This window comes from Perognathus longimembris, chromosome 20, assembly GCF_023159225.1.
Source record: "Perognathus longimembris pacificus isolate PPM17 chromosome 20, ASM2315922v1, whole genome shotgun sequence".
Classification (NCBI taxonomy): domain Eukaryota; kingdom Metazoa; phylum Chordata; class Mammalia; order Rodentia; family Heteromyidae; genus Perognathus; species Perognathus longimembris.
The window spans coordinates 42,125,251-42,151,071 of NC_063180.1; the positions used below are offsets into that span (position 1 = coordinate 42,125,251).

Genomic DNA, 25,821 nt, shown 5'->3' on the forward strand with positions numbered 1-25,821 from the left:
TTTCCTTCATTCGTTGGCTATCTAGAAGGTCAAGTTAGGTAAGTGGTTCATCTTTCTGTTGGTCCCGTCAGTGTCTGTCATGCACTACATCATCTTCTGAGCTTTAGAAATGCACGTAGTCACTTCGTCTCTTTCTTCCCTTAGCCCACCCCATCCCCACCCGTGGCCACACTGTTGTGCTGCTGTCTGTACAGAGCGGTTATCCGAATCTAGGCAAGTTGCAAGTGGCCCTTTCCTCAGTCTTTTATAACCGCCTATGTTTGTGTTTCTCTACAGTATTGTGTGTGCATGTGTGTATAAGTCAATATGCACACATCTTTGATAAAATAGTTGTTTGACTAGCAGGGTTGAAGTGGCTTTTAAATACTATGTGGGCATTATTAGACATCTTTTGTAAAAAAGAAAAAAAATTCAAAACTTAACCATGCCACGCTTGATTAACTTATTTTAAGCATTAAATTTTTTCTATTAGACATTATCACAATTTTACATTACTGACTTAAGATTTGCTTATGTGTCTGAAAAAATGTGGTTTCTTGATAGATTTTTTTTCCTTTGAAACAAGTGAGTAGAATTGAGTATATGTCCCAATTGTAAATTTATAAATGTGGCAAGAACGTTTTTAAAACAATGTCAATTTTTAAATACATAAAACCTTTAGGTTCTTCAGAACTTTCTAAAGCACATTTGAATTTATTTTAGTAAGAATTTAGTTTTTATCAGTACATAATCAATTCTGGTTTTTTTAATTAAATACAGAGTTTAGGTTTCAGAAAGAGGGAGAGTGAATAGTTGGTGGTCTCAGAGTGTGCTGCTGTTGAATTGATAACAAAGGGGGAAGTGTATATAAACAGATATAAAAGTTATCATAAATTCCACGAACTTAAATCTGTGATTCATTGCCTTAAAACTTTCTCTCTTAGAATTTCCGTACCGCATGCCAAACAAGTAAAATGGCTTTTAAAAATGTATAGTAGACCAATGTCAGTTTGTATAAAAGTACCAAGTGAAAATATTTATTACATGCATTGGAAAAAAATGTTTACCTATTGAATGTTACCTGTTTATGTAGAGCTCTTTAGATGTAATAAAAGAAAAGCCTTCAGTTACTTTGTCTTCTGTAAACTAGTGCTCCTGAGTATGAGTACACGGGCCTTCCCTGCAGAACAGTGCTAAGACCTTGACTGCCAGCCAGCCAGAGCCTCTCTTCCACATTCCCAGCCACGACAAGTACCTAATGCCCCTACTTTACAAACAGCCATCGTTTCCCGTGTTGAAATAGGGCTAGTTCCATAATGAACCACTGCTGCTGTCCGTTTGGTGGTTTTAAATATTTGCAGTCAGAGCTAAGAGGCCTTTTTCTTTTTTTCTTGAAAACAGCCCCAAGTGCTAGATAAGCCAATTGGAATTTCAGGAATGAATTTGAAGCCAGGACTGGAAACTTAAAACGCCTTCTGGGATAGACCTCTTCTCCCAACAAATACCAGTTCCTAGGACAGTGCTTGTGGAAGAGCCCAGGTTCCGCCAGTCAGTGATAGGCTGACGATAAAGCGCTTTGAGGAAGGCCCAGCGCATCCTTGCCTGTCCTAAATGCCTCATCCGATCTGTTATCTGTTGAGTCTGGTATTCCAGAGCCTGCTTTCCTGGTGTCCCTTCCCTGGCTGACGACTGCTCTCCCTGAGAGGCCTCAGGAGAAGGTAATGACCATTCAAACAAGTGTTGCCCTCCCTTGCTCCGGCCTCTTCTTCCAGGTTCCTGGGCCCCCACAGCAATCTAGACATTCTGCATTTCTATTTGTTTTCAGATGGCCTCACTGTATCCTAGGTGGGCTAGAACTCCGGCCTAACTGCTTCAGCCTTCCAAGTGCTAATATGACAATTGTGCACCACCATACCCAGCCTGTTTTTGCCTTCTTGAAGGCCACAAAATCTTACGTTGTATCCCACAAAACCTAATCTGCTCTACACAGTGGACCAAGGCCCCCAGCTGGTACAACAGCTCATTGTGAACAGCTAGCCGGAGTTCCCACTCAATCCCACTGCATTTGTACTGTTGGGGAGATGGGTGCCATACATAGCACAAAGTAGCATCCTCCTTTTTTAGGATTTAACCTGCTTGGTCTGAAGCCACATTGCACCAGTGAGGTGGCTGAGCTGAGGCTGCCCCCTGCTGTTTTCCAGTGCCTACACCTCATTGAATGTGTGTCTTGTAGCCTCCTAAAAGACATCATTCCATTATTTGGCTTTTTGCCTCTGCCACTAAGGTACCATTAGACAAAGTCACAGGCCAATGATACATCAAAGGAGGAGAATCTTGGTACTTGGAACTCTGACCCTGCAGGTACTAGTCCAACACCCGCAGCCAATCAGCTGAGTTGCTAGTAATAGTTGGTCCCATGATTTGACAAGCCTTGAGACACCTCTGAGTCCCAGGCTCTGCTGCTTGGAAGGGAACGTTAAGGGCCTCCTGATGGACTGGTCCCCACCACAACTTTGAGACCTCTTCTTGTCTTCTGGCCATAGCTGGTAAACCCCCTTAATATTCTCTGTTAGTCTCAGGGAAGTGGCTCAAGGTCATGGTTGCCAAGGGCCCTTGAGCAGATCATCCTTCCTGGAACCTCTCTGCTTGCCAATAGAGCCTAGGGCATGATTTCAAATTCTATAAGGAATATTTTCAGGGCTGAGGCATTAATGTGAAAGTGATTGGTCCCATCCTGAGTAGCCAACTGTCCAGCTTAATATATATTAAGTTCATACTAGTATGTTTTCACTCTGTATGACAGTATCCTAAATTATGTAAGTGGTGGAGGTGGAAATAAACTTATTTTGGTGCTGATACTGGGACTAGAACTTGGGGCCTTATGATATAACTTGGCTTTTTGGCTCAAGGCTGGCACTCTCCCTCTTGAGCCACCCCATCCACTTCGGAAAAATAAGAACTTGTGAGTGGGCCTGTGTTGCTGCAAGAAACATAGTGTGTGGTTTTGCTCTTTCTGTGGCCTCATCTTAGAAATGTAGCCGGGCGCTCGTGGCTCACACCTATAATCCTAGCTACTCAGTGGGCAGAGATCTGAGGGTTGCGGTTTGAAGCCAGCCTGGGCAGGGGAGTCCATGAGGTTCTTATCTCCAATGAATCACCAGAAAACCGGAAGTGGAGCTGTGGCTTAAGTGGTAGAGCACTAGCCTTGAGCAAAAGAGCTCAGGAACAGCACCCAGGCTCTTGAGTTCAAGCCCACAACCTACAACAAAAAGATGTGGGAAATGGTTTTAGCACCCAAACACAGAAAAGGGTCTTCCTTCTAGGGGACTGTCCTTGGTAGGAGGAAAGTACAATGACTGGTTCCTTATGGTTTATGGGCAGCTGTTTTGTCCAGATGTGGAATCAGTGGTGGTGAGGGTGCTGAAGCTTTGAGGTGAGGTGATCTGCCCCAAACTGGGGTATGGCAGAGCCAGGGCGGGATGCAAGCCTGACTCGGGTCCCAAAGCACTGGATTAATGGCGGTTACTCATCTCCACAGACCTTGTATTAAAGACACTGTTACTCCTCTTTAGGCTCCTCTCCTGAGGGAGCACTTCTGCTACTTTTATGCACAGCTATTCAGTTGCTTTTGCATAAACTTCTCCTTATTCAAAAAAGACTGGGAGTGTGGCTTAGTGGTAGAGTGCTTGCCTACCATGCATGAAGCCCTGGGTTCGATTCCTCAGCACCACATACACAGAAAAAGCTGGAAGTGGCGCTGTGGCTCAAGTGGTAGAGCGCTAGCCTTGAGCACAGAGAGGCTCAGGGACAGCGCCCAAGGCTGAGTTCAAGCCCCAGAACTGGCAAAAAAAAAAAAAAAAAAGAGAGAAAGAAAAAAGACAATCTAATACCATGGCTAAGATCATTTATTGCTACTGAGGCCATATCATCTTGTTGCCACCTCCCGGAGTGAAAACGACAGTTGATAAAATCCATCCTGGTCTTCGGGCCCCTGACGGGGACCGTGGCACTCTGCTCAGTCAGTAGTCTTGCACAGGAAGGGTGATCTTCTGGATAAATTCATCGTACTTCACTTGGCCGTTTGGGTCAATACCTGCTTCCTTAAAAAGATCGTCCACTGCAATAAATCACATTAGTTTGTCAGTTTCGATTTGGCTGCTAAGACGTTGCGTTCTTTGGAAGTTGGGATCTCCCTGAGTGTCTAACAGACGGTTACCATAGACGGGGGATTCAGTCACATGATGGAAGGACAGTCTCCCCCACTCCCTGTTTGAGCATCACTGGCTCACTGTGTAGGCTTTGCAGAGGCTCTAGTGGCGGCGGGGAAGGGCCCAGGGAGGATTCAGTTGCTGAATCCTTATAAAGAAACTACCGGTGCTTGGTACTGACTGCACTCAGAGGAAAGTGGGCCTAGATGGTTCACCACTTAACCACCCACCCTCGCACAACTTGGATGTCCTCCATAGCCTCGCCCTCAGCCTTGCCAAGGCCGTGATCTGACGTCTCAGTAGCCCTGTATGTACACCAAGCAAATTCTGACAAGTATCTGTTACTCTCACTACCATTACAAAAGAAAGTGTGGGAGCCCAGGAGACAGCTCAGCAGGAAAGCACAAGCCTCGCACCTGCCCTGGGTGTGATCCACAGCTTTGTGGGTCTAAACCCCCAGAACCGCCGTTCTTGTGCATCGATCGAATTGAGTAAAGTAGCTTGTCCCGGGCATTGGCTGGGACCGCCGCTCGTCTTTTCCACGGTGATCTCTCAGGGTCAACCGACCTTCGGTGCTTTGGACCAGTTTTCCCCCTCCTGCGGCGCTGGTGGTGACACCCTGTCTCTGCCTCCCTGTCCTACATACACCACCCATCCTTGGCCGGTGAGAAAATAGCCTTTGCTTCCCTCTTAGGGGTCCTCGACGGGATCCTTCCTGAGCCTAAGCTACAGGGCCCGAGGACTCCCGCTGTGTCTTCACAGAGGTCTGCCCTGAAGGGTAGACCTGCAGCAGCCCGTAGGCTGCAGTCCCAGCTCCAAGAGGACTCCAGTGCTAGCCTCCGCCCCTCGCTGCTGCAGCTAGCGCCTTGGGGCACCGGTGGCTGGCCACTGCCTCCTTCAAAGACCGCCCCCCCAACCCGAGTGCACTAGTCACCCTTCCCAACGGATGCTTCTTTCCAGGAAAACGGCTCCTCCTTCTGACACCCTGTGTCTAAGGCCAGTGAGAGGGAAGTGAGTCTCTGCCCACTCCCTGGAACTGTTCTTTGCTGTTTTCTGGTTGAACAAGTGAGATGTGTTGGGGGCCATGGTGGTGGTTTGGACAGAGGTCACAAACCACAGGAATTAAGGCCCTGCCCGCCCCTCCTCCCCCCCCCGCCGGCCACGGATCTTCCAGCTGTACACCAAGGGCCGCCAGTGTCCACGGGGGCTGGAAGGTGGAGGCGGCCTGTTCATGTAAACACAGCCACGGTGTAAGGTGAGACCTCATTCGCTGTGAGCCCGAGAGCTGGGGAAAGCGGATCTGCCTGTCCAGTGCTATTTTTGAACCCTCTGTACTGTGCCTCTGTGAGGGCAAACAAGATCGGGGCGCGCTGGTTTACAGAAGGGTGCGTCCCCGAGGCCCCTGGGACGCCTGTGACAACCTCATTCCCAGGAAGGAAACCTTAAGACTCAAACCTGATCAGACCACGCCCTCAGAGCCCTTCTAGTGGCGTAAGGTGATTTGAGCCAAGTGAGGGCTTTTCCCTCTCTCCTCCCAAGGTGAGCTGGGAAGACCGACTGGAATCAGTGGACTCGGGGCAGGCTGGGGACAGCCGCTGGACCGTCTCCAGAGGCAGGAACTTTCTCTTAGAAGATGCTTTAGTGGGGAGCTCCGGGGCCCCATCAGAGCAGCTGTGGTGGAACAGCTGGAGATGATTCTACCAGACCTGAGCCCAGCTTCATCTTCTAATGGCCTCCTCCTTCCTCTGCCAGAGGCCTCGGCGTAAGCCAAAGCCCTGCAGTGGGCACTTAGACACAAGCAGGCCAGGGGCCTGCTCCACTGCCTGCGCCTGAGGGAATTCCCGCCATGCTTTCCTACCCAGCCCTCCACCCTGACCCCACTTCTTGTCTCCCAGCCCCTCCTAACTCAGGCCCCAGGCCCCAGGCCAGCTCTTATTCGGCCTAATCTCTGCTCACAGGCTTCTGGGCTCCGTATCACCTAGCAGACTGCACCACTTGGGGTACTGATTGGTCTTGGATGTCCTCCAGCTCTCTAACCCCCCTCCAGCCCGTGGGAGACAGCGCCCGGCCATTACCTTCCTTGTGGGTAAGCTTCTCCCCTAGTCTCATGAGCTTTGACCGTAGCTCAGACGCCATGATGAAACCTTTCTTCTCCTTGTCAGCCATCAGCATTGCCAGAAGAATTTCTTTCTTCGGGTCTTCTTGTTTCATTTGTGTGTGCATTATGGTCAGGAACGTGGAGAAGTCCAGCTCTCCATTTCTGTCTAGGAAATGGAGACACAGCGGTGAGCAAGGAGGAAACGGCTCTTCTTGAAAAGTACCGTGGACAATAATAAAATTATGCTCAATCCAACCACCAGAAAAAAAACTGCTCGGCAACAGTCTGGGTGAATTGTCTCTGCTTTTCTAGCAAGATTACATGGTTTCTAGATAAGTCCTTAAAATCAGAACTAACAGGGCACCAGTGGCTCACATCGATAATCCTAGCTGCTCAGGAGGCTGAGAGCTAAGGATCATGGTTCAAAGCCAGCCTGGGCATGAAATTCTGTGAGACTCTTATCTCCAATTAACCACCAAAAAATATATATATGTATATAATATATAACATATATATGTATATAATATATATAACATATAACACACATATATATATATATCAGAAGTGGTGCTATGGCTTAAAGCGATAGAGCACTAGCGTTGAGCAAAAGAGCTCAAGGACAGCGTCCAAGCCCCAAGCTCAAGCCCCACAATCCACAAAACATAAAGAAGTAAATAAAAACTAAAGTCAGAAAAAGTGGGTTCCAATCCTCTTTCTGCCATTGGCTGTAAACTCGGCCAGGTCCTGCCCCTGATCTCCGCTGTAAAGTGGGTCAGGACGGCCGGGTGGGCGTGGTCTGAGTCAGCGAGGGAGGTCCCCGAAGAACAACGCCGGCTGCTCTCCTACAGCTCTGTGCTAGGCCTGGTCGTGAAGATGGAGCCCTGCACACCTGGCCAGGTGCCTTCGCTCCTCAGTGGGGTGAGGCCCGGAAGCCCTGCCCCTCCCCTGGCTGCCGCCCAATCCCAGCATGCCACTCACTCACCTATCCCGTGCGTCTGCAGGTGCCGCTGCCCCTCCCCTGGCGTCGGGCTGGCCCCCAGGCACCTCATGGCCACCAGGAGGTCAGTGGCCTTGATCTTCCCCCTCTGCTGCTTGTCGTAGAGGGAGAAGCATTCCTTGTACTCTGCACATGGCCCAGATGGGAGAATCCATTACATTCGCTCCCTCTCCACCCTGCCCTCTGCCCCATGCTTGCCTCTGCCCGCCCCCCCCCCCTTTTTTTTAATCTACTTGTGTATTTGGTTCTGGGGATGAACGCGGAGCCTCAGGCTTATTAGGCAAATGCTGTACGCTGAACCATGCCCTGGCCCCACAGATGGTGTCTTCTCCGACCTTGGGACCCCGCCCTTCCCTTCCCCTGCCCCAGACAGAGTAGATGAAAGTACAAAAGGACCAAGTCAAGCCAGGTACTGACGCTCACGCCTGTCATCCTAGCTACTCAGGAGACTGAGATCTGAGGATCCTGGTTCAAAGCCAGCCTGGGCAGGAAAGTCCGTGAGACTCTTTTATTTCCAATAAACTACTCAGAAAAAGCCAGAAGTGGCGCTGTGGCTCACGTGGCAGAGCACTAGCCTTGAGCACAGAGAGGCTCAGGGACAGTGCCTAGGCCCTGAGTTCAAGCCCCAGGACCAGCCAAGTCAAATCTAATATCAAAGAAATAATGAAATCAAGAATCCATAATGAAACACTTTCAAGATAGATATGTCCCAAACGTTCCATGGGATGCATTTATACTATAGAGTGTTTACCTGAGATTCAAATGTGACAAGGTGTCCTGTGTTTTATCCTACAATACTGCTCACTCTTTTCCTTCCTCTTCCCCTCCCCACCCCACTTCTCCCCCACTTTCTCAGCTGACTAAAATACCATCATCCCAAAGCTCAGTGCCTGACACAAGCAAGGCTCCAACACTGCCCGGCTCCTCACAAGCTCATGTGACCAGAGCTCCCTGTCCCGTGACCCGACAAATCCCCTCCCCAAACCTGCAGTCAGGTGGAATTTGGGGTTCCAGAACTGGAGCAAGAACCTCCTCCTCCCCTTTTCCCTCCCTTCCATGTTCTTCTTCCTTGCCAGCCCCCTAACACTGCCTCCCCCTGCTTTCTTCTAGTCCCTCCAACGATCAGCCGGTGGTATCTCTTTAACATCTGGAACGGGGCTGGCGTGGAAGAAAGACTCACAACTACACGGAGTGAAAGCACGGGCGGGGTTTCATGAATTAGATTAGAACCACCTGAAGTCCTCCCTTGGGAGAGGCGTCAGGAGCCCCCCAAGGCCTGGCACTGGGCCGCAGACATGTTTACGAGCAGCTCTGAGGCACGTGTGCAGGTTTACTGTGCCCTAGACAGCCATCACCGTGGCACGAGACTCACACGACAGAAAACATGCCACACTCATAACGAACTCCACCTGGCCAACAAGTGAATCACGTCAGAGATGATTGCGTCTGCTTCTCGCTTACAGTTCTGACTCTGACATGATTTGACGTTGGAAACTTGACAGAAGAACCCCGTTCTGTTTTCCAGTGAACCGGGAAATTATACTGTCATTGAATCAGGTAAGTGATCGACTTTTAACTATTTCTCGCCCTGGTACAAATTATACTGAAACTTCTCCCAGCACTAACACCTGAGCTTCCAGCGGGAGCTGGGATAGTGTGTGAACTCCACACTGTCCAGCGGGAGCTGGGATAGTGTGTGAACTCCACACTGTCCAGCGGGAGCTGGGATATTGTGTGAACTCCACACTGTCCAGCGGGAGCTGGGATATTGTGTGAACTCCACACTGTCCAGCGGGAGCTGGGATATTGTGTGAACTCCACACTGTCCAGCGGGAGCTGGGATATTGTGTGAACTCCACACTGTCCAGCGGAGCTGGGATATTGTGTGAACTCCACACTGTCCAGTGGAGCTGGGATAGTGTGTGAATTCCACACTGTTCACTAATGGCTGGTTTTCACTCCTAGAAACGCAGCTCGCTCGTACCAGGGTCCAGCACAGAAAGAATCCTTTCCCATCCCTCTCTTGCAAAGCCTGGTGAGGGGCGCCCTTCTCCCTACCCCACAAGGCACAGGGGGTGACCCCCGGCCAGCAAACACCCCACTCTCAGTCCCCTATTGCCTCATGCCCTGACTTGGTGGGGACCCCCAGTTCCTCCATTCAGCCAGTCACCTCCAGATCAGGGCAAGAGGGGCTCTGCCTTGGTCCCAGTGCATGAGAGTCCCCTGGCCTGGCCCCCTCTGACCCTGGCTCTGAGTCCATGGGGACCACAACCCCCCCCACACACACACCTCCCTGCTAGGATGAACCCTACAAACCCTTGACTTGGGAATCCCAGCTCAGGCCCCCCAAAGCCACTTGCAGGGAGCTTCCCTGCATCACAGGGGCACCGTGGGCCCCGGGCGGCTGCCATTTTGTCTCCAGTGGCCAGGGAGATGGCGAGGTGACATCCCACAGTGGGGCAGGGGAGTGGCCCAGCGGGTTCGTCAACTCCTGGGGCGGGGGAGGGGCGCAGAGCTAAGGGATCTGGGCAGCATCTGCACTGAGAGCTCTCTGCGGGGTGCTCAGAAGCCTCCGGCCTGAGCTCCAGGTAACTCAAACGCTCTCCTGGCCTGTGAAAACACAGCTCTGCTCTGAAGAAACGCTCACGCGCACGCTCCACAGAGGGGACCCCGGCTGCCCCTCAGTTTGTGGATGGGAAACTGAGGCCTAGAGAAAAGGATCCCGACTGGCCAGATGGCGGCTCTGGGGACACCCGGTGTCTACGGCCCAGCCTGAGAGCTGACATCAAGTGGGAGGCCCCACAGTGGACACTGGCTGGGCCAGTGCGGACCTGCAGCAGCGGGGGGGGGGGGGGGAGCGCCCCACTCACCTCCCTCCTTCCACCCCACCCACCTCCCTCCTTCCACCAGGAAAATGGCCTACTTGAGACCCACATTGTGTTGGGAGCTGCTCCGTCAAGAGTAAACACGACCTACCATTGATTTGGTCCTGGGAAAGGAACTTGGCCTGCGGCAGAGAGAGAAGAGTGAGGCGCGGGGGTCACCGGAGGTCTCCCCACCCCGGCGAACCCCTCTCTCACTCACCATAGTGCGGCTCCAGCTGCTTCCTCCGGCCGCCAGTCCGAAGTCCACCGGGCGAGGCCGGTAACAAATCCTCGCTGCTGCCGGGAGCCTGACGCCGCCCTGGGTCAGGTTCCAGCAGGGCGGCGGGGGGGTGGGGGGGGCACCCCAGAGCCCTCCCGGGCCCAGCAGGACTCACTACCCATGATCCCAAAGGTGATGGACCATCTAGCAGGGCTCACTCAGAGCAGGGCTTCCAATCCTTCCGTCCTGTGGGTTTCACCCCGCGGGGCCCTCAGTTTCTCTACCACCCCCCCCACGCCCCCCGACCCTGCAGCGTTGCTGGTCCTCGGGCAGCCCTGTGGCTTCACCCCACATCCCCCCAAGGGCAGGACCAAGGGCAGGGAAGACAAGGCCTGGAGGCTGTTGGTTCTCTTATTTTAAAAATATTTATTTGTAGTTACTCCTTGTACAAAGCGGCTTTAGTTCTGCAGGTCAGGTTGGTTCGGTGCATTTTCACCAATTTTCACCCTTCCATCAATTTACCCCATCCTTCCCGTCCTGTTCTCTCATGAACCCCATAAGCTGTTGACTGACATCTCCACCACCATCCTGAGTCCCTTAGCAAGCGCGGGGGGGGGGGGGGGGGGGGAGGGAGGGCAGACCCCAGGGGAGGGGCCCCGCCCCCTTCGCCCCCAGCCCCATGGCTCTGGACAAGGCCCCCAAACTGAGCTCTAGACTCCTCCTCCTCCCCCAGGAATGCAGGCAGGGCCCCCCATCTCCCTGCCCTGGGCCGGGGCCCCACACTCCTCACTCTTGTACAATCAGGCTGAGCTCCCAGGAGAGTCGAGTCCTGACGGGCTTCCACGGTGCCTTTGAGTCACAGGGGTGGCCTTGGAGGGCCATCTGCCCCGTGTCCCCCTCCTGGACCTGCACGGGCCAGTAGAGGCCAGCGCTGGGCTCTCCTACAGGGGGCTGTGGGCCCCAGAACTGCGGTCGCCTGGAACCTTATGTAGGAGTGATCACACAACCTTGCCTGGAAATGGGGTCTTTGCAAGAGAATTAAGAGGAGCAAGGAGGTCCTCACCAGGAGGGGGGTTCAGACGGAGCTACAAGGAGCCAAGTGCTGGCCACACAAGCAGGCACTGACGGCCTGTGCTCCCCCTTGGACTCTGCCGTGTGCCTGCCGGTGCTGAGGCTCGAACCCAGGGGCTGGGCGCTGTCCTTCAGCACTTTCATTCGAGGCTGGTGGTGGGCTACCCCGAGCCGCATCTCCACCTCTCGTTTTTGTCTCGCTCCCCTGCCTGCGCTGGCTGTCTCCGATCTGGGCCTCCTAAGCCTGGGGGCGAGCCAGGGGTGCCAGGCTTCTGCCAATATCTTGATCCCGAATTCCAAGCCTCTGGAGGAGGAGGAACTCGTGTTGTTTCAAGCCACCAGGCTTGGGGTAGCATCAAAGCAGCCTTAAGGAACTGATCAGGGCCAGAGCCGGGGCTCCCAAGCTGTAGCCCACAGACCATCACCCAGGGCTTCATCTGGCTTTGGTTTTTTTTTTTTTCCTAGTTGTGGGACTTGAACTCAGGGCCTAGGCCCTGTCCCTGACCTTTTATGCTCAAGGCTAGTGGTCTACCACTTTGGGCCACAGCTCTGCTTCCTTTCTGAGGTCTTACCCTGTTTTCTCTTGCTGTCCTGAGGATTGAACCCACGGCCTTATGCAGACTAGGCAAGCTCTACTACTTAAGCTACGTCTCAATGGAGGCATTTCCTCCTGCCGCCCCCCCCCCAGGTGGTTTCCTGGGAGTCTGCTGGGTTTCCAGGCCAGTGAAGATGATGGGAAAGACTCCCAAGAAGCTTCCCAGGAGGGCCTGGGTCTCCCAGGCGCCAAGCGCTTGCAATTTCCTCTATTTGGTATTCATTTTTGGGCCTCTTGTCCTACTCACATTTTAAAAACTGTTTTCTTATCAAGGGTTTTCCAAGATGCATCATCCACAGACCCTGACTGAGAGAAGGGTTGAGACCCATGGTAAACAGCCTTGGAACAGCTCGTCCCGGAGGGAGGGGAGGGGTGTGCTGCTCAGACACGCGGACCGCGCACCTCCCACTCCAGTCCCGCGTCCTGCTCCAAGCCTCCCAGGGAGAAGTCAGCTGACACGCCGAAGGCCAGAAGCCACCTCCTTCCAAGGGCAGTACAGCCGGGAGGCCAGGGGACATCTCTGGGGACAGATTTACCAGTGACCTGTCCTGCCCTGCCCCCACCGAGAAGACCTGCACTGAGGAAAAGCCCCTCAGCCCCTCCGTGGGACACTGCCGGGGGGAGTGCAGGGCCAATGGGCAGGGCAGGGTTGAGAAGGCCTTGGAGTTCACCTAAGATCGCTGCTAGAGGTCTTCACACCCCAGCGGGGGCCCAGGCCAGCTAGCGCCAACCCCCCTCCCCAATTCCTCCTGCCTCCCCATCTCACAACCAAGCCAGAAAGAACGCCAGCCAGGCTGGCTTTATTCTCAGCTCTCCTCGCGAAGCTGCCTGCCTATGGGCTGGTTAGCAGAGGAACCCCGGCGCTGAGGAGTGAACCCCGGCGCTGAAGAGTGCCTACGGGCTGGTCAGCAGAGGAACCCCGGCGCTGAGGAGTGAACCCCGGTGCTGAGGAGTGAACCCCGGTGCTGAGGAGTGAACACGGGCTGATCAGCAGAGGAACCCCAGCACTAAGGAGTGAACCCCGGTGCTGAGGAGTGAACCCTGGCACTGAGGAGTGAACCCCTGCACTGAGGAACGCCTACGGGCTGATCAGCAGAGGAACCCCGGCACTAAGGAGTGAACCCCGGCGCTGAGGAGTGAACCCTGGCACTGAGGAGTAAACCCCGGCACTGAGGAGCGCCTACGGGCTGATCAGCAGAGGACCCCCCCGCAGCACTGAGGAGTGAACCCCGGCACTGAGGAGCGCCTACGGGCTGATCAGCAGAGGAACCCCGGCACTGAGGAGCGCGTCGGCCCAGGACTCCCTGAGATCACGAGCAGACAGGCTGCGGGCTGCAACACGAGGCTGGGGTGCCTTTCATGAGAGCCCCTGGACCAGAGGCCTGGGGGAGGGCCGGGGGAGGACCCACCGCGGGGAGCAGGCCTCTCTTCCTGGTAGCGGGGCCCTGGCAGCAAGAGACGCAGGCTGAGACAGGCAGACAGGCGAGCGCCCGGAGCCGGCAGCCCCTACAGCAGGGCCCCAAGAATGGAGCCGAGGTCGGAGTCCTGGATGCTGACGCCCCACAGCGGGCCGCGGAGGGGCAGTGCGGAGTGAACCCCAGCGGCCCTCACCTCCCGGCAGGCGGGGCGTGGGAGAGCGAGGCTCCAGGCACCCTGGGGTTGGGTGGCTCAGTGCCCTGTGGGGCTTGACGGAGCCAAGACTGCCCGCCCCGAGGGGCTGACCCCCGCCCACTGGGCCACGCCGGCGCCCCGGGTCCACCCGGTGCAAATGTGGCCCTGAGGGTGCAGGAATCCAGAGGATGACACAGCCCACGAAGCGGCGTCCTGGGCCAGGTGGCCAATGCCGGCCGGTACCCGGGTGGCCCCTCTGCATCCGCACATCCGGGTCCCCTGAGCAACAGGAGCGCGGCCAGGGGTCCCAGCACAGGATGGGCGAGGGCGAGGGGAGGGGGCAGGGCCTGGCCTGGACACACTTCCCACACCACACTCCATCCTCAAAGGACGGACGCCCAGGAGAAACCGGGCCCGAGCTGCTAAGCGTCAGCCATGCACCCCGCACACGCACGGCCTGCTCCGCCCTCCTACCACACGCGCACACACGCACACACGCGCACACGCGCACACCCGCGCGGCCGTGGAGCGGAGGCCGGCCTGGCGGCTCAGGGCCGACTGCTGACGTGGAGCGTGTAGAAGGCCCAGGGCTCGGGGACATAGATGACGCCCGGGTACTTCTTCCTGAGCACGGGGTCATTCCACAGCCAGGCCACCCAGACGGCCACCAGCGAGAGGGTGACGGTGAAGGAGCCGAGGAGGAAGAAGCCGTTGCTGTCCAGGAAGAGGCGCCTGCGCTTCTGGTGCAGGACGAGCGCCAGCATGGCGAAGAAGGTGAAGATGAAGAGGATGAAGATCTGGCCCTCGGTGACCAGGTACCTGGAGGAGCAGCAGGTCCCAGCGTCAAGGGGAGGGCGGGCGCCACCCCAAGCCCAGCCCGCGGCGGGGACTGCTCAGCCGGGCCTCCCCGTCACAGCCCGCCTTGGCCGGAGGCGTCGGCTTGCACGCGCGCAGGGGGTGGGTGGTGTTGGCTTGCACGCGCGCAGGAGGTGGGTGGCGTTGGCTTGCACGCGCGCAGGGGGTGGGTGGCGTGTTTGCACGCGCGCAGGGGATGGGTGGCGTTGGCTTGCACGCGCGCAGGGGGTGGATGGCGTTGGCTTGCACGCGCGCAGGGGGTGGGTGGCGTGTTTGCACGCGCGCAGGGGGCGGGTGGCGTCGGCTTGCACGCGCGCAGGGGGTGGGTGGCGTCGGCTTGCACGCGCGCAGGGGGTGGGTGGCGTTGGCTTGCACGCGCGCAGGGGGTGGGTGGCGTGTTTGCACGCGCGCAGGGGGCGGGTGGCGTCGGCTTGCACGCGCGCAGGGGGTGGGTGGCGTCGGCTTGCATGCGCGCAGGGGGTGGGTGGCGTTGGCTTGCACGCGCGCAGGGGGTGGATGGCGTGTTTGCACGCGCGCAGGGGGTGGGTGGCGTTGGCTTGCACGCGCGCAGGGGGTGGGTGGCGTGTTTGCACGCGCGCAGGGGGCGGGTGGCGTTGGCTTGCACGCGCGCAGGGGGCGGGTGGCGTTGGCTTGCACGCGCGCAGGGGGCGGGTGGCGTTGGCTTGCACGCGCGCAGGGGGCGGGTGGCGTTGGCTTGCACGCGCGCAGGGGGTGGGTGGCGTTGGCTTGCACGCGCGCAGGGGGTGGGTGGCGTCGGCTTGCACGCGCGCAGGGGGTGGGTGGCGTTGGCTTGCACGCGCGCAGGGGGTGGGCGCGCTCCCTGACTCGCTACCGGGGATGTATGGGTGTGGTTCTGTGTTCGTTTACTTGGAACTGAGGATGAACGCAGCGCTCCGCACGCACGAGTCACGTGCTCTGCCACCTGAGCGACACCCCAAAACCTTTTTGTGTTTTGGTTTGACATAGGATCCCGCAAACTTTGCCTGGGCTGGCTCCCAACCGCACAGCTTTCCGCCTCGACCTCCTAAGTGGGGTTACGGGTGCGCAGCACCGTGCCTGGCTGGCTGCCATGATTTTAAAAAAGCAGTTATTGGAAAGTGTGGCCTTCTGGTTTCTCTCGTCACCGTAGGATGTGCCCACGTGACAACCGAGGGACGAGAGCCCCCCACCAGAGAGCACTCCCCCACACTGCCACCGGCCCCCACGCGCTCCCTAGAGCCTCACTGGGGGCCTACGTGACGCGTGCGTTTGCGGCGGGGTTTCTGCGGGCCGTGGGGCGTGGAAATGCAGTTTGCAGGGATGGCCGTCACCGCCGTCCTGGCTCCAAGAGAGCCGGCGGCACCCGAGAGCCGGCAGCGCTTGCCCGAGGGGCGACCCGCCGAGCTGCCTGCCTCCGAGGGGAGCCGTGATGCCAGCCCATCTGCTCAAGGACCCGCAGCTCCCCGACGCGGGGGCCCACGACCACGAGGAAATCCCCGTGACATCCCGCAGCCCGTGTTCTCCCGTAGGCAGAGAGCGTGAAGGGCTGCGGTCCAGCCGACGGCCGTGGCCCCCACAGGGAGCTCCAGCGTGGCCTGGCCCCTTCCCCTCAGGAGTGTCCCCTTCCCCCCCCCCCCCATCCTTTCTACTCCCGTCCTCGGGGGGTGCACGGGCTAGCCCAAGTGGGCCTTTGCAATGGCACGGAAGGCCCTGGAGAACGAGGAGCCTGTGCGTGCCACGGGGCCCCGCGTGAGCCGGGCTCGTGCCCGTCCAGGGCCCTCCTGGGGGCGGCCTGTCCCCAGGGCGGAGGCGGCAGGGAGGGGGAGCCTGGCTGGGAGTTAGCTGGAGGGAGCGCGGGAGCCAGCAAGCCGCCCGGAGGTGGGGCCGCCCCGTCCCGTCCTAGGGTCTCCACGGTGCCCTGCGGTCCCCCCCTCACCCCGAGAAGTCAGCCAGGCAATGATCTCCACGGTCCCGACGAGGCCCGGGAGGACACGGGCGCGGACAGGGCTGGCGGCACCCGGGGCTCCCCGCGTCCCGACCGTGGCGGCTCCCGCGGGGCCCCCGGCCACTCACCAGTAGTAGAGGCCGCTGGGCGCCACCAGGAGCAGGGCCGGCCCCGGCATGGCGCTCTGCTCTCGCGAGGCCGTGAAGCAGCCGCTGAAGTACATGAAGAGGATGAGGAAGAAGGGGATGTACCTGCAGAGGGAGACCCAGCCTTAGCCAGCGCCCCTCACCTGGGCCCTTCCCCCCCCCCCCAGTCCTGTATCACCCCCCTGCACCCAGCCTTCCCACCTGGGGGGCTCCGGGGCAGAGCAGGAAACAAGAGGGCGGGCACTGCCCTCCACCCTGGCTGCCAGCCTCGCTCTACAGGGGACAAGGAGGGGCAAGGTCTTCCTCACCCACTGGCCCGGAAATGGGGGGCCAGAGGTCACTGGGGAGCCCCTCACCTCACCCAGAAGGACAGCTCCTCCCCCCCAGCCCACCCCCACCCCCTTACCTGCTCTTCTCCCCTCTGCCCTCCCAGCAGGAAGCCTTTCAAGCCAACTCTGGCCTCAGTTTACCCCCCCCACACCCTTTACAGGCCCTGAATCCTCAGCCTGCGCTCCCGCTTCTGAGGTTTCTTCCTGCTGGAACGGTGGGCTGAGGGAAGGAGATGCTACGAAGCCCTGGGGCGCACTGGCTACGAGGGGGAGCCCCAACCCCACCTTCCACACACACCCCCCTCTGCAAGACTAGGGTGTGGGACAGCCTCCCCTGCCCTCTAGTGGCTGCCACAGGCAATGCAGGCTGGAGGGGGGCGGGGGCCAGCTCAGAACACCCCGTGGGTGATGAGAACCCCATTCCAGGAGCCCCACATGGGGGGAGGCGGACGCGCTGAGCTTCGCTCACCACAGGCAGTGACCCAGGTACTCGTCATAGTAGTAGAGCAGCTCAAAGGAGTCGATCTGAGGGAGGCACGGGGGGGGGGGGGGGGGGGGGCGGAGTTAGTGGGGGCCGCTTCCTTCGGGGAGCCGGGCGAGCCTCGCCCTCCCTCCGTCCGTTGGGGGGGCCCTTGGCTGGCCCTGCGTCATCGGGAGCCTCACCAGCGTCTCCGGCTTGAGGTTCTTGATGATGGGGTTCTCGCGGACCGACAGGTGGTGCTGGTAGCCGCTGAAGAGCAGGCGGTGGTTGACGGAGTCGCCCACCAGGTGGATGCTGGCGCCCATGATGAAGGTGATGATGCTGATGTAGAGCACCGAGCGCGGCAGCGTGCGGGGGGACCGCTCGATGAGCTGAGGGGCAGAGCGAGGCCGCGGCCTGAGACTCCCCCACCCACCCCGGATGTCAACCCAACTCCCACCTCCCGTGATCCTGTGGGCCCAGCAGGAGCCTGGAACGTTCCTCCGGATGCCCTTCTCCTGGGGGAGACGAGACTCGGGAACCAGTGGCTGATACTAACAGGTCCGCCGTCACAAGGCAGCCCCGGGCTCGTGGCAACACCAGAGCCCCCGTCCATGCCGGGGGGTCCAGCCCCGGTCCCCCTGACCTGCCCACCGGGGACCCGAGATGGCCGAACACATCCAGGTCTGTAGCGGACACGTGCAAGCTTTCCTGTATTGTCTCTATTCCCTAACCAACACAGCGTAACGACTTAGGACAGCACCGACTGACTTACAAGTCATCCTCTCCCTGACCTGGCCCCAGCCTCTCCTAGCTCACCCCCCCCCCCCCATGTTCTTGATTTCCTACACACAGCCTCAGTCAGCAGCTGGCACTGCGGGAGCCCCTCCGGTGTAGAAGGGGTGGGGTGGGGGGGCGGGGCGAATCCATTCTCTTTGATGAGTCCCGCCCCTCTCCCACAGTCCTCATTCCCTAACTCAATGGCCAGAGCTGGAGGGGAGGACAGGAGGGAGGACAGGAGGGAGGAGGGACGGGACAGGAGATTACCTTGAGCAGGAGAAAGGGGGTGATGATGTTGTAGGCCATGTGGAAGTAGTCTCCGACACTGGGCTTGTTGAGAGGGAACCACTGGAGTGGGAACACGAGCTGTGGAGAGGGGCGTAGGGGCGTACGTGCTCAGGGATGCCCCCCCCCAGGCCCTAGGGCCAGCCCCTCCCCCAAATAAAAATAAGTTTAGGGCTGGGAATGTGCTGTAGTGGTAGAGCGCTCGCCTACCATGCATGAAGCCCTGGGTTCGATTCCTCGGAACCACATACACAGAAAAAGCTGGAAGCGGTGCTATGGCTCAAGTGCTAGCCTTGAGCAAAGGGAGGCTCAGGGACAGTGCCCAGGCCCTGAATTCAATCCCCAGGACTGGCAAAAAAATAATAATAATAACATTTAAGGACAGAGAGTAAGTTTGCCAGCTGGTACCAAAACTACCTGGGACCCAGTCATTTAAATATGCAAAATGAGCAAATATGCTTCATCTCTGTAATGACACTATCCCATAATAGAACGACACTATCCCCTATGATGACGGGACACATCGGTACCTCCCAGACTCCTCTGGTCCCCCCATATGCTACAAATGCCCAGCTGGCACACAGCCGGAGACTTTGATGGCATCGCCACCTCTGCTCTTTGCTGATGAATGGCCAAGCTCCCTTGGCAAATTCAAGTCACCCTAAGTCTCCCCAGTGCCGGTCAGGGCTCTGCCCACCGCTTCCCACCCACTCACCATGGCAATGGGGCGGCCGAAGTCCAGAACCCAGTTCTGCAGTGTGAAGTAGAACCAGAGGTCGAAGTGGAAGGGAGCCGTGCGATCAGCCTCGTCCGCCTTGAATGAGCTGTGCCTGGGAAGGGACAAGATGAGGGGTGAGCTCTCCTCCCCTCCCCACCCCCCACGGGAACCTGCCAAGATGAGAGACCAAGAGGTCGGGCCTGGGGTCTAGGGAAAGGGGTTTGCTGCCAACGCTGGAGTCCAGCCGTGCGGTACAGTGTAGGCTCTCCATGTAGATTTCACCCTGACAAAAGCTTCCCGTGGTTCGGAAAGCCAAAGAGGCACAGTGATTCTTGAGCTTTCCTCCTGAAAGACGAGGGGGAAACACAGAATGCCAGCACAGCTGGAAGACGTGAAGTACGGGGGCGGATGGCAGGAGGCCACTGCACAGACCCCGTGTGGGCGCTACTGTTACAAGTAGGGTGTCATTCGTCCATTCCATTCCCCTACTTTATTTACTGGGGCTAGGGTTGGAACTTGGTGCCTTACACGTGCTAGGCACCCTCCTTCCTTCATTTAACCCCTGTCAACCCTCACAGAAAGTCCCGGTGGTCAGAGCATCGTTCCCTTTGTGTATCGATGAGAAAGCAGGCCCAAGGGGCTCAATGATTTGCCCCAGGTCACTCAGCTCAGGACTGGAAGGAACCTAAGAGCCAGGGTTTATACATCTCGATGTCCATACTGTAGCTGTGGACCTTGGGATGGACCCAATCCAGACCTGGACCCAGGGGAGCTCTCCATTGAGACTGCCTGGGAGGAACTGGGAGGGGAAGGGCCTCCTTCCCGCTTGGCTCAACTCTGAGACTCTAACCACCCAGAGGGTAAAGGCAACCCCAACCCCCTGGCTTGAACCTCAAGCTCTTTGCACATTCCTGACCACACAACACAGACTTGCTTCACGGCCCCCAGACGTGGCAGCCCTAGGTCTCAATCACCAGCAGTGTCTGCTGAGCAGGGATGGGAAAAGTTGGCAGGTAACATGAAACAGGGCTGGTCTATGCTTTCTCCACAGCTCCCAAGGCTACAGAATGGGGAAACTTACACCCTGACAGCTGGGGCGCGGGTACGGCTGACATACTAAAACGTGAGGAGCATGCAGGGTGCAGAAGAGGAAGGAGCTTGTCTTAGGGGAAGTAAGCAGACATCTAGTACGGATAGGCATAGAGAGAGAGGCTGATTGGGGTTCTGATAAGGAATGGTAAGATGCTACACATGATGAAAACTTACAAAAAATGAGGAGGTACAGGAAAACAATGACAGGAGGAAAAAGGCAACTAGAAGCTCTAAGGAAAACAAAAGTGAGCTCTCACTTGGCCTCTGTGGGGGACAATGTTTACAGGGCTTCAACACTGTCAACACTGGATACTGGCTCAAGTCTATGATATTTAAGATCAATCCACAAACAAACTATAGAAGCCAGTTAAGACAGAAGGTAATTACGACCCTCATAGCACCTAGCACGGTGCTGGATATATATACCAAAGGTACTTAATGAATGTCTGCTGAGTACAATGGCTGCTTCTGGTCAGCATGACCAACCAGCCTGGCTTCAGTCTGGCCAGGCTCCTTAGCCCACCTGAGCCTATTTTTATTCACCTCACTAAAACGGTCAAGTCGCGGGTTTCCGTGAGCCCTAGGGTGAGCCCATGGGTAAGTAAAGTGCTCGGCACAGGTCGGTGCTGTCTAATGGATGACGGGCAGTTCGGAGAAAACAGGTTGTTAGGCGTGATCTCGGCGTGTGTAATTCCACTTGGCCCTGCCATCAGCAGGCCCCAGGGCTGACCGCGGGGAGTGGCTCCCACCCAGGCACCTGCTCCAATACACCGCGTGCGCGCCCACGGGGAGTCAGCGCAGCCGGCCCAGTAGGCTCTTCAGCAGCCCGGGGCGAGCTCACCTGAGCCACCGCCTCCCGACACCCGGAAGCCACAGCACGAAGTCCTCCAAAGCGGGCTTCGTGCCTCGGCCCCGGGCCCCCGCGGCCCCGCGCTCCCAGCCCGACCACCCCCGGGGCCGCCGGAGGGGCTCCGCACGCCCACAGCGTCTCGGGTCCGGAGGGAGGTGGGAAGGAAAGCGGAGGGCGGGAGGGAAGGACGATTTCCCGGGTCCCGGGAAGTGAGCGCGTCCCGCTCCCCGCCGCGGGCGGCTCCCGGACCCGGCACGGCCTCCCCGGCGGGGACCGGCGGACCCCGAGCCGGCCGAGCGAGGGCGGCCCCGCGGCGGGCCCGGGAAGAAGGGGGCCCGGAAGGTGGGGTGCGACCCGCCGCGGTCCCACCGCGCCCGGTCCTCCCGCCGGCCGCGCGCGCCCACCTGGCCTGCAGGAAGAAAGTTCCGGGCTGCGTGCCTGGACCGCCCGCCGCTCCGGGGAGCTGCCGCCTCCGTGCCGCGGCCTCCATGGCTGCCCGGACGGCCGAGACCGAGGCCGGCCGGGACGCCCCGCGCCGCGGCCGCTCCGGAGAGTGAGGCGGCGTGGAGTGCGGGCGCCCCGGCCGGGCCTCGGGGTGGGCGGAGCGTAGGGGCTACGCGGCGCCGGGGTGGGCGGGGCCTCCCGGCGGCGTGAGCGGTGGTGGGCGGGGCCTCCCGGCGGCGTGGCCACTGCTGGGCGGGGCCTCCCGGCGGCGGCGGCGGAGCCTCTGATGGGCGGGGCTCCGGCTGCAGAGTCTTCCAGGGCGCGGTCCCTGGTGGGCGTGGTCTCTGGCGGGTCGGGGGCGGGGGGAGGAGGAGGAGAAAGAGGAAGTGGGGGGGGTGGCGGAGAGGGGAAGGAGGGCGAGAGGGGAGGGAAGCGGCGTGGGTCACCTCTGCGGCCGGTGCAGCGCGTGCGACCACGACGGGCCTGGGCTCTGCTGGGCTCCCTGCGATTTCCTCCAACGCCCCGGTTCGGGCAGGAGGCTGCGGGACCCCGAAGGCAGCTTTTTCCGCAGGCTGACGGATGCCTGGGGGAACTTGGGGAGACCAAGGCGAGGTGTGATTCCCCGGTCCTCCAGCCTGAGAGGCCTAGGGCTTCCACGTCCTTGCACGCGTGCCATCTCTTACTGAATAGTCACACTGGGCCCTGAGGGTCCCGAGTCCAGTCCTGTCCTTGGGGCTTTGGAGAAGTCACCACTTGCAGGTGCCCCGGGCTGGGAGGAATGGAGCAGCCCTGGTAGTACGTAGGTTTGGGGTGAGGGGAAGCTGAGGCCCTGAGGCCCAGGAAGACTCTGGAGGAGGATTCTGAAGTGTGGACAGGAGCTGGCCAGACACACTGGAGGTAGGGGCCAGGCAGGTGACCCCGTGTCCAGAGAAGCCGCTGTCTGGAAGGACGACAAGTCTGGCAAGAACATCCATCCGAGTGCAGGGAGGAAGAACCAGAGCCAAGCGCTCTCCCTGGACCTCCTCTTTCCCCTCTATGGTGTTTGAGGGGCTTGAGCTCTTTATAGTTCCATTCTGTCTTTCTTTTAGTTGAGCTTTCCTTCTTTTCTTGGTCAGATCCTACAGCCCAAAGGCCGCATGTCAGTGGCCACCTGTGTGTCCCACACTGCGTGGTACATGTGCTCCACAGCTTTCGTGATCTCGCTTGACCTTTCCTGAATCAGAGTCGGAGACAGGTAGATGTCGTCCTGCTTTTGAAGCAGAAGTCCATGTCCTTGTGTGCCCAAGGTCAGCCGAGGACATCCGTGGAGACCGGCGCCAAGGCTTAATTTTGATGAATTTGATGCACAGATTGCGCTTCGAGTCCAGCACTGAAGGATTACGGCCCCCCACTCTAACCCCCATCTCTCATTCTCTTCTGCTTGGCCTGCCTGCCGAGTTCCAGAGGGAGGGTCATCTAGTGCCCTGGATGTGCCCACAGACTTAATAACCCCGAGGAATGGGCTGTGTGGAGGGAGCTTCTGATCTTTTTAATCCTCCAATCCCTTAAATACCAACAAATCTGCCCTCTGCCTGACACTGGCAGATGCCTCTGGGGGAGTCCAAGCTGGCAGGAAGCCAGGCCACACAGAATAAACACCAACACTCTCCCAGCTTGGTGAGATTCTAAGCCGGTCCCTGCGCCATCTCAATCAAGACCCCCATCTTGATCGGCTTTCACTTCTTCTTCATTCAGTTAGGTCTCTTAGTACAAGAGCTCACCCATGGGACAAGGAGGCTGCCTCAGAGTCTGGCTTATGACTCTCCGAGGACAGGACTCTTGCGTACCAGAAGGGCAGAATAGTCTCTGCTGTCTGTGACTGCAGTTTCAGGGCCCAGCATCAGGTTTATCTGCTGAGGATTCCTCGGGCGATAACTAGCCCAGTGTTGTGACTTTCACTTGAGCGGAAGTTCTCAGTCCTTGGTAAAGCTACCCTTAGGCTAGTACTTTTAAAAAATTATCTTGGCCAGTCCTGGGCCTTGGCACTTTCCCTGAGCTTCTTTTGCTCAAGGCTAACACTGCCACTTGAGCCACAGCACCACTCACTTCTGGCTTTTTCTGTGTATGTGGTACTGAGGAATTGAACCCAGGGCTTCATGCATGCTAGGCGAGCACTCTACTGCTAAGCCACATTCCCAGCCCCTAGTTAGTACTTTTTTAACATATTCCCGAGGATGCTCGCAGCCATACCTCTAGTCAGGGTCCTTACCAACTGTCTAGTTTGACAACTGTTTGCACCAAGGCCTGAACCAACCACTCCCCTCCCACCATCTCTACACCTTTGTCCTCAGAAGTGCTGGAGTGTTGGACACACCACGGGGCGTGGTGTGGTAGTGGGGTTCAAACCTAAGGCCTGTGCATGCTAGGCAAGTGCTCTAGCCCTAAGCTTGCAACCCCAACTTGAGGTGAATCTGTGACCAACAGGAGACAGCTGGCAGATGGATTCCCTGTTGCTCTTTCTGAAAAGACTGTCCTGTGCTCCTGAAGTGGAGTCACAGCTTCTTTAAAAAGATCCCACAAGAACTGGGGGTGTCATTCGGTGGTTCAGCACTCGCCTAACCAGGGCAAAGCCCTGGGTTCAATCTCCAGCCCTGAAGGAAAAAAAAAAAAAAGAACTCACAAGTTCTACATATTTATAGTCAAAGCAGAGGCAAGTCACAAGACTCTTCCCCTTCGTCTCACTTCCCCTCTTCCCTCCCAGCTTCCTGGACACTGTACCCACTCGGCACCCAAGCCGCTGCCCAAGCCTTGCTTCTTAAGACACAGGTGCTAGAACAAGGGTCTCACAAGGACCCTCAGTGGAGAGCGTATACTCGTGGGGCTAATCTGAGCAAGGAGACACAGGGCCCAGGTGCCAGCTCTTCTCCTGTAGTTTCCAAGGAGATGGCCTGGGGGGTCTCTGCAGACTCTCCAGAGAGCCTTGAATCCTGTCTTATTCCACCATTCTATAGCCTGAAGTAACACAGCAAGTTATAAGCCCAGCCAGGCTACCATCCAGTCTTCACTCTAAATTCATCTTTCTAGCCACTTTAGGAGTTTTTGAGACTCTGTGGGTATAAATGCATCCTTTCTGGAATCTTCCCTCTTGGGAATACAAATAACAAAATAATAAAAATGGAAAGATCAACCTGTTGAGGCATAATTTATACATGATAACATTCTTTAATCTTAAGCACATGTTAGTGACTTTTAACAAATACAGACTCTCATGCGATGACCGCTGCATTCGTGGTGCAGAATGAATCACTCACCTCAGAGAATTCACACCAACACCCCCTCTGCCACTCCAACCTCCCTGCCATCACTGTGGGGAACAAACCCCATGTCTTGTGTGTACTAACCACTAATCAAGCTCTTTACTACTGAATATCATCCCCAACCCTTAAAAAAAAAAAAAAAAGCATCTTTTTAAGACAGCATCTCAATATATAGGCCAGGCTGCCTCGACCTCTGGAATGCTGTGATTACAGGTGTATGACATCATGTCCTACTTTTGCCTTTTCATACATTTCCTATACATAGAAGAATCACATGGCTTTTATTGCTTGGTGTTTTTTTTTTTCATTTTGATTGTGAGAGTTATTCACGTTGCTACATATGTTTGAGTTCGGTTGTTTTTTTTTATTACTGAAAAGAGTTGTGTTGTTTGGGTGTACTACAGTTTGTTAATCCACACACCAGTGTAGTGCGTCGGGTTGTTTGTAATCTGGGGTTATTGCAATACAGCTGCTGGGACATGTCACCCACAAGTCTGTGTGGGCAGATGGCTGGATCATACGGTACATATGTGCTTAAGAAACTGCAAACCGTTCTCCAAAATAGCTGTACTCTCTCAAGTGATCTGTAATCTTGAATACTTCTGATGCTCTCTCTTGAAGTAGGAATCAAGAAGCATTACCTTCTGGCATTATGGCTGAGTGTGGCCATAGCACAATCGTGACTGGATGGAGATGCAGCTGAGGCTTTAATTCTTGTGGCCTGGAAGCTCCCTGTAATGTGAGAGGGAGCTCTAACTGGGCCACTCACCTGCTCCTAACTTCAGGCTCCTTGCTCTTCCCTGGCTGGGCCCTAGCTTGAGTGCCAAAAGCAGAACCAGATGGAGACTGTCTATCCATAATGTATGGGCTTCTGTATGGGCTTCAAATTTCCATCCAAGGCAAAAAAAATAGTTGTCTGACTTTAAATAATTCATTCCTTGGATACTTGGCTACAAGAGACCCATTGAACAATGAGCA

The 25,821-nt window shown here is 56.9% G+C and overlaps 3 protein-coding genes across 7 annotated transcripts in view; 1 reads left to right on the top strand and 2 right to left on the bottom strand.

Annotated features, from left to right (window-relative positions):
• The window catches only part of Pias1 (protein inhibitor of activated STAT 1), a 75,803-nt gene extending 74,698 nt beyond the window's left edge, over nucleotides 1–1,105 (top strand). For all 3 annotated transcript variants that reach the window (XM_048368628.1, XM_048368630.1, XM_048368629.1), the window contains exon 15: nucleotides 29–1,105. The gene's annotated coding sequence lies outside the window, so the exon portion shown is untranslated. The remainder of the gene's footprint in view (nucleotides 1–28) is intronic.
• Nucleotides 1,106–3,866: 2,761 nt separating this feature from the next.
• Calml4 (calmodulin like 4) lies at nucleotides 3,867–10,435 on the bottom strand. 3 transcript variants are annotated; one of them, XM_048329725.1, is made up of 5 exons: nucleotides 10,367–10,435; nucleotides 10,259–10,289; nucleotides 7,268–7,408; nucleotides 6,263–6,451; nucleotides 3,867–4,096 (listed from the first exon to the last, which is right to left on the bottom strand). In XM_048329725.1, the coding sequence occupies exons 1-5, from the start codon at nucleotides 10,367–10,369 to the stop codon at nucleotides 3,999–4,001; spliced, it is 462 nt and encodes a 153-aa protein (XP_048185682.1). In that variant the 5' UTR covers nucleotides 10,370–10,435; the 3' UTR covers nucleotides 3,867–3,998. The 3 variants fall into 3 exon arrangements, with proteins under 3 accessions (XP_048185682.1, XP_048185684.1, XP_048185683.1); XM_048329727.1 differs by lacking the exon at nucleotides 7,268–7,408; XM_048329726.1 differs by lacking the exon at nucleotides 10,259–10,289 and having other exon boundaries at nucleotides 10,367–10,386.
• Nucleotides 10,436–14,142: 3,707 nt separating this feature from the next.
• Nucleotides 14,143–21,676, bottom strand: Cln6 (CLN6 transmembrane ER protein). The gene is made up of 7 exons (XM_048329673.1): nucleotides 21,508–21,676; nucleotides 19,159–19,273; nucleotides 18,426–18,524; nucleotides 17,582–17,770; nucleotides 17,388–17,443; nucleotides 16,572–16,694; nucleotides 14,143–14,462 (listed from the first exon to the last, which is right to left on the bottom strand). Exons 1-7 carry the CDS (start codon nucleotides 21,591–21,593, stop codon nucleotides 14,192–14,194), a joined length of 939 nt encoding a protein of 312 aa, XP_048185630.1. The 5' UTR covers nucleotides 21,594–21,676; the 3' UTR covers nucleotides 14,143–14,191.
• Nucleotides 21,677–25,821: the final 4,145 nt, after the last annotated feature.

Excerpts from the sequence above, each read along its gene's own strand:
- Cln6 (XM_048329673.1), bottom strand. The coding sequence starts at position 21,593 with ATGGAGGCCGCGGCACGGAGGCGGCAGCTCCCCGGAGCGGCGGGCGGT. Across the intron at positions 19,274-21,507 it reads ACTTTCTTCCTGCAGGCCAG|GCACAGCTCATTCAAGGCGG; the intron begins GTGGGCGCGCGC and ends GTCCCTTCCCAG. Across the intron at positions 18,525-19,158 it reads TCGGCCGCCCCATTGCCATG|CTCGTGTTCCCACTCCAGTG; the intron begins GTGAGTGGGTGG and ends CCCTCTCCACAG.
- Calml4 (XM_048329725.1), bottom strand. Across the intron at positions 6,452-7,267 it reads CCTGCAGACGCACGGGATAG|ACAGAAATGGAGAGCTGGAC; the intron begins GTGAGTGAGTGG and ends TCCATTTCCTAG. Across the intron at positions 4,097-6,262 it reads GAAGCTTACCCACAAGGAAG|TGGACGATCTTTTTAAGGAA; the intron begins GTAATGGCCGGG and ends GATTTATTGCAG.